The following is a 6,578-nucleotide window of genomic DNA, read 5'->3' as shown; positions in this document are numbered from 1 at the left end:
AATAGTGTCCCTCACAAAATTAACATCTCTTGGACCATCAGTCAAATTTTATCTTGTATCTCATTTTTTATGATATATGTTGAATCTATAAAATTTTGTTTTAGAATTACACGTTGTTGAAAGTAAATTACATCATATGTAAATAAAATTATGCCATGTATAAAATGCACGTGACCTTCAGAAACGATTGCAGAAGCAACCATTCCCGCTCCTGATCCATCATAATACTGGTGTGTGAAGGGGCTATGATCTCCCAATCGTCTGCCTAGGCTACCATATATATATATATATATATGGGCATAGTCATTTGCTTGATTCATATTTTCTGCTTTTTAGCGTTTATGTAGCCTAATTCTATAATTTTTTTTTTGAAAATCACAACTCTGCGACTTTTAGTACGTATGTACTTTTCCTTTGTTCCTTTAATTGTGTCCTTTATTGGCATTTTTGGCTGACTCTGGACTAGTTCATTTCGTCCGGCGTCCACTGATGGAAGCCAGAAATGGCACTTAAAGCTAGGACTACTGCGTACTTGGAAACGTATTGCACCACCTTGTGGTCCACTTCAGTTCTAACTAAGTGTGGTGCAAATTAGGAAGGATTTTCGCAACGAATGTTGTCTGTATTCGTTAACACACCGATATTTCGCTCAATCTATGATATATATTTATATATATATATAGACATCAATAATAATTATTTTTTCTTATATTTATACATTTTTTAAAATTAATCTCTATATATATATATTAATTAATTTTATATTTTTAAAATTTTAACACTTGAAATATATTTTAATGCATGTCCACAAGACACTCGATAAACAAATCGAATTAGAAAATCACGGCCAAGTGAGTCAGGCAGGCAAATGATCGCATTCGTCCTAAGTGTGTTACTATTTGACCACATATAGATCCCGTTTGGCAAGTGAGTTTTTTGGATATTTGTCTAAAACTTTATTGTAGTTTACTGTAAAAGTTATAGAAAAAATTTTTGAAGTGCGTAAACATATGGATATTTTGAAGTATATGATTTAAAAAATTTGAAATTTTTTTTGAGATTATTGTAGTTAAAGTTATTAAAAAACTTAAAACAAACAAATTTGATAAAAAAAACTAGCTTGTCAAACAAGGCGGTAGTATCATATTCGGAGAAGTAAAAGCGGCAAACCAGACTAAACAGCCGTCACGAAAAAATCGTCTCCAAGATGTGGGCGCAAAGGGGAACAAGGTACGCCCTAGCCAACCTGGAAAGATTACAATATTCTATGGAAACTACTTGAAAGAGACGTGTAATAATTTTATGGGCATCATCATTATATTATTGCCTTCTGTTAATCTAGTCTTGTAGTAATGCTGACAAAGAACCCAGGAATCTAGCTCTTCTGATCCCATTTCCTTCATGACTATAACCGAAGAAGAAGAAATCAAGAAAGCCAGGAAAACAGGGGTTCAGACATGAACGCAAAAGTGGGGCTGATGGGGCCAACCTCCGCTAAGAACCAGGAGCAAATTTCCTTCAACTTTGCTTCAGTTCGGTTACAGCAAGGCCCCTATTTTTAACCGATTCTGCAGTCTCAACACGTGTATAGTCCATGCTTATGGCGTTCTCTGACAAATTTATAATGGATAACTAACACACCTCAGAGATGGTACTATGGTATGATACTACTAGTTTTGTGCAGTAGGGTGTGGCTGCTGCTGCCGCTTCTGCTCTAGGTTTCCACCGAAATCTCGGGGCTTATATTTCCAGGGATTGAAGAGAAATTTACTCCCTTTTCCTTGTAAGACTCAAATTTACTCTTCGCTTCCTGATTGCTCAATTATTAATTTCTCTAGGCTACTATCTGTCTCTCAACAACCCTGCTGCACTCCTTTATGCTTCTCAAATGTTCTGTTAGGTACATGTATTTCAGTGTTCGTGTTACTATGTTTGACAATCTTACGTTCATGTTTAGCTTGCAGTTGGAAATTTTGTTTGTATGACTCTATCGTTGATTTGTTTTGGTATTTGGTTTTGTGTATCTTCAAGCTCATTCTTGGCTATTCTTGCGGTTGGAAATTCTTTGACAAAATCAATTGTGTACGAATGCCTAATTTTGGCAAATAGATTCCAGCTTACACTCAATTCTTGGCTTTCAGAGAAGAGGCAAAATCATACTGTTGAGTAATGGACGGAAAAGGGATATCAAGATCCATTATGGTTTTTTCTGAAGAGAAAAATGAGAACTTGTATCCTAAGTTTTTTGGCGTCTCCTGTGCGTTTTTTGCCCTTAGAATCTTGTCGGAGCCTAAATTGTCCTCTGAACAATGGTCAGACATTAAAAATGGGATGCTTCAAGGAAGTGCTTACCTTCTGGGATTGTTTGTTTGGAGGGCCCAGAAGGACGAAGCCGGGAATGATAAATCAGAGCTTCGCCAGAAGCTTGAGAATGCACAGGGAGAGATTGAAGAGTTGAAAAATAGAAGACGTGAGGACGCAAAGGCAAATGAGAAAGTAGTAGGCATCTTTGCTGCACAGGAACAAGGCTGGTTCAATGAGAGGAAGAAGCTTAGACAACAAATTGGGGGTCTTATGAACGAATTAAGAATTTCTGAAACTAATAAGGATAAAGCTCTTTCTGATTTGAAGGGAAAGCTGCAGGACAATGAACTGCTATTGAAGTCTAAGGATAAGATTCTCAAGGAAGAAGAGCAGAAGAGGCAGGATCTTGAAGAAAAACTGAAGAATGCTGAGAGTACTATAGCAGAATTCAGAGAAGCTGCAAAGCAGGAAAATCAACGGCACTCCAATGAGATTTCAAAACACAAGACTGCCTGCATTGAGCTTGTCTCAAACCAGAGACAGCTTGAAGCAGAGATGGGTCGGGCTCTTAGGCAAATTGAATCATTGAAACAGGACCGTGATATAATTCTGGAGCAAAAGGAGCAGTCACTGTTGATGACTCAAAAGCTATCCCTCGAGCTTGTCAAAATGCGAAGGGATATGGAACAGAAAGACCAAATTCTGTCCGCCATGCTAAGAAAATCTAAATTGGATACAACAGAGAAACAAATGCTTTTAGAGGAAGTAACATTGTCAAAGGCAAAAAGAAAGCAGGCTGAGCTAAAAACAGAGAGGTTAAAGACAGATTCTGAGCCTAGGCGTGACAGGTATTCCCTAAGAAGTATGCTTTCTAAACATGCAAATACAAAGGCAGATGCTGTTTCTGGAAGAAAAGGGGTTCATTCAAATGCAATGATGGCATCAAACATGGAAAGGCCTACAACACACCAAATGAATTATCTTGTTGAGTATGAGCAACCTGGATTCAGGGAAGGAATAGAAGCTTTTTCACCTCTGTCGGATCGCTACTTATCTGAGGGAATTCAAGATACAAGTAAGACTTAAGTTCTTGATGTGCTTTTCTATACTTTGAGTAATACACTTACACATAGACTAGAAAAGAAAATTGTTTACTCCTGCAAATATATGATTATCATCTTTCCAGTTCATTTTACCCGACTATGATTTATATGATTTCAGCTGACTTTCACCAGTTGGAGGGTTGGGTTCGATCTCAAGCTGAGAAGTATAGAACTGCTATTGATCAGAGGCATCAACTTGAGATAGATGCTTTTGCAGAACAACTTAGAGTCAAAGATGAGAAGTTAGAAGCTTTTCGCTGGCGTTTATTGAGTATGGAACTTGAGTCAAAGAGGCTGCAATCCATTATTGAGGGGCTTGATAATGACTTATCACAACTCAAACAAGCTAATATGAAGTTGGAAGTTGTACTGTTGAACCGAGAAGCAGAATTACAATCCCTGAAGGAGAAGTTGGCATTGCGGATGGAAAATCATCCTAACAGCCAAAGGATCTCCTCAAATGCTTATCCGCATGATCTTACATTAGCCTATGATACCATTTGGTCAAAAGTGAAGATAGTAAAGAGAAGACCAGGGGAGGATGCGCAGGAGTCAAAGACAACCGCAGAGAGAAATTACCAACCGGCAGAAGAAGAGAAGCAAGAGAAATCTTCTGCTAATTACCCGAGCAAAGATATAGTTTTGACACTCCAACCTCCACAAGTGGAACTTGAAGAAGAGTTAGGTGATGCAATTGATCAAGATTCCATTCAAGAGCAATCTTCTAGTTCACAAGGTGCTGAAAAAGCTGAAGCATCGCAATCAGCAGTCAAGTGCTTAACAAACAAGATTAATTCTTCATGGAAAATGGATCTTCATGCTCTTGGAGTCTCATACAAGATCAGAAGGCTGAAGCAGCAGTTGCTCATGCTTGAGAGATTGACTGGAAAGCGAGAGTGTCATGAAAGCAGTGATAGCAGTAACAATGGACAAATTAACAAAAATGTTTTTTGTGCTCTAATGTCCTTGCTCAACAAACAGGTTGGTCGGTACCAATCCCTCCAGGGGAAGACTGATGATCTATGCCAGCGAATGGTACATTTCTATTTCATTATGCTAATTTTACAGTTTAGGGGTTAATTTTCTTCATCAAATGCAAGGACCAAAACCATTTCACTATCTTGTAAGGTCTTTATCTTGTAAATTCACAAAATATTGGGCTTTCTCTGGATAACAATTAGATGGAGGCCCTTTGATGATGTATAGAAAAAGTGATCACAGTTGGACGCTTGACACCATAGTTCTACTTATCATTTTCGCATGTGTTGTGCAGCATGAAAACAGCTTATATGTGAGAGGTGGAGATCTGAATACTGCAAAAACAAGGGAGGAAATTCGATTGCTCGAGCAATATCTTGAAGAGACATTTCACCTCCAGAGATATATGGTTGCTACAGGACAGAAGTTGATGGAATTACAAGCCAAGATTGCTTCTGGATTTCTTAGTGCAGTTGAAGAGTTCGAGACACCTGCTAGCTTTGACATGAAGAGGTTTGCTGATAATATCAAAACACTCTTCCGAGAAGTCCAAAGAGGTCTTGAAATTAGGATATCTCGAATTATTGGAGATCTAGAAGGCACTCTTGCTTGTGATGGTATCATACACTTTAAAAAGTAGTGAAGGAGAGTTTTAGGAAAGTTCTTAAAGTTTTTTCTTACTTCTTTCTTTTTTAGTGTCTTTTTCCGAATTTAGCACTGCTGAGCAAATCTGTACAGAAATCACTACGTGAAATACAAATTTCTTGGTATTGTATCTCCTCTACCCCATTGAGCCAAATTATAAGTTGAACCCAGCTAGCAACTCTATGAGAAAGCCACTGAAAAGCAAGTACCAACTACTAAACTCTTGCAGTTAGTGATTGAGAATTTCACACTTTGCATGCTGGTTGCCTCAATATATTTCTCATCAGGAGCAGCATTTGCAGAATCTTGGGAAGTGTTTACAGCCATTTTTGTCTGATTCTGTAATCTTATTTGGTTAACAACATTGGTGCATGTAAATTTGTTGAGGCATGGTCTTTTCTGCTTTCACTTTGCTGACTGTTATTTTTTCAGGCCTGGTCTTCCTTTCTACCAACCCATGGAAGAAAGTTCTGTTGCAGTGAAAGGGAGAAGCAACCTTCCATGTAATACGGACAACTGCAGGTGACGACATTGTCTCCATGGTAGTGAAGTTGAACAAATTCACTCCTGTTACATACTTCCTTTCAATCTTTAGTGCAAGATCAGGCTGGTCATGTCTGCTGATTATATTGATTTGGATATGAAGCAACCGTACGATATAATCTGAATCAGGTACTTAGTCAAATGATTTTTTTTTTTTTTTTGGGGTGGAAATTTTACTGCTAAAAGTCATGGCACAAAGAGTCATGGTCAGCAAGAGGATCTCCTCCTTTGGTAGTGCTTAATAATAAAAGGAGAGGTATGGAGATGAGATGCAAGATTGATTGTGTGATTGCATTAACTGGGATGGGATCATTCATTCTTGGGACTTACATCACATGCTGGTGGATCGTGTTTCCTTTTTTCTCGGGGTATGTCTGGAGTCTTAGTGGATTCAAAGTGTTATCAAGCATGGAGCTAGGCTCCAGCGAGTTGAAAATTCAACAAGGCACTGGAGTGATACACTGTAGTTTGTTATTGTTGTTAAACCATGTAGGGTGGCAATGATTAGGGAGGATGAGGAATGGTTGCTGTCCAATGCATAAATGAAAGCCAGTGGGCAGCTTCATCTGAGGGCTCAAAGCAAACAGTAGTTTGATTCTGATGGATGGAAAAACAACAAAAACTCTTGTCATGTTTCTTCTGTCACTTTGAATGGATATCTGAGCTCTTGTCATGTTCCCTCTTCAAAATAGAGACTTGTATTAACGTGATTGTAGCACTTCCACTTTCAATCCCTCTGCCCCGTCAGATTGAATTAATAACACATACTCCGCAGCGGAATCGGTGGTAAATTTGTCGAGGCATGCAGTTTAATTTGTTACTACTATTGTATAATCGCAACAATACAAAGAGGAATTATCGTTGTACCAAAAACATCATAAATTGTGTTGTCGTAGGAATTGGTTTATCAGCGATCTCTGGGTCCTGTCTTTGGACCGAGTCCTCCCCGCAGTTGGGTTTGATGAAGCTGCCTTTTTTTTTTTTTTTCTTCAAATTTTTGGAATA

The 6,578-nt window shown here is 38.3% G+C and overlaps 1 protein-coding gene across 2 annotated transcripts; it reads left to right on the top strand.

Annotated features, from left to right (window-relative positions):
* Positions 1 to 1,350: 1,350 nt before the first annotated feature.
* On the top strand, positions 1,351 to 5,197 carry LOC113763642 (putative WEB family protein At1g65010, chloroplastic). Of its 2 annotated transcripts, none has more exons than XM_027307524.1 (4): positions 1,351 to 1,783; positions 2,142 to 3,379; positions 3,526 to 4,442; positions 4,681 to 5,197. In XM_027307524.1, the coding sequence occupies exons 2-4, from the start codon at positions 2,170 to 2,172 to the stop codon at positions 5,023 to 5,025; spliced, it is 2,472 nt and encodes an 823-aa protein (XP_027163325.1). In that variant the 5' UTR covers positions 1,351 to 1,783; positions 2,142 to 2,169; the 3' UTR covers positions 5,026 to 5,197. The 2 variants fall into 2 exon arrangements, with proteins under 2 accessions (XP_027163325.1, XP_027163326.1); XM_027307525.1 differs by having other exon boundaries at positions 2,032 to 3,379.
* Positions 5,198 to 6,578: the final 1,381 nt, after the last annotated feature.

The sequence above is a fragment of the Coffea eugenioides genome, chromosome 2 (assembly GCF_003713205.1).
Source record: "Coffea eugenioides isolate CCC68of chromosome 2, Ceug_1.0, whole genome shotgun sequence".
Classification (NCBI taxonomy): domain Eukaryota; kingdom Viridiplantae; phylum Streptophyta; class Magnoliopsida; order Gentianales; family Rubiaceae; genus Coffea; species Coffea eugenioides.
This window is presented reverse-complemented; position numbering and strand designations above follow the sequence as displayed.

Bases quoted from the DNA above. Each gene is read 5' to 3' on its own strand.
- LOC113763642 (XM_027307524.1), top strand. From the start codon at position 2,170: ATGGACGGAAAAGGGATATCAAGATCCATTATGGTTTTTTCTGAAGAG. The intron at 3,380-3,525 runs GTAAGACTTAAG...ATATGATTTCAG, and splicing joins TGAGGGAATTCAAGATACAA to CTGACTTTCACCAGTTGGAG. The intron at 4,443-4,680 runs GTACATTTCTAT...TGTGTTGTGCAG, and splicing joins ATGATCTATGCCAGCGAATG to CATGAAAACAGCTTATATGT.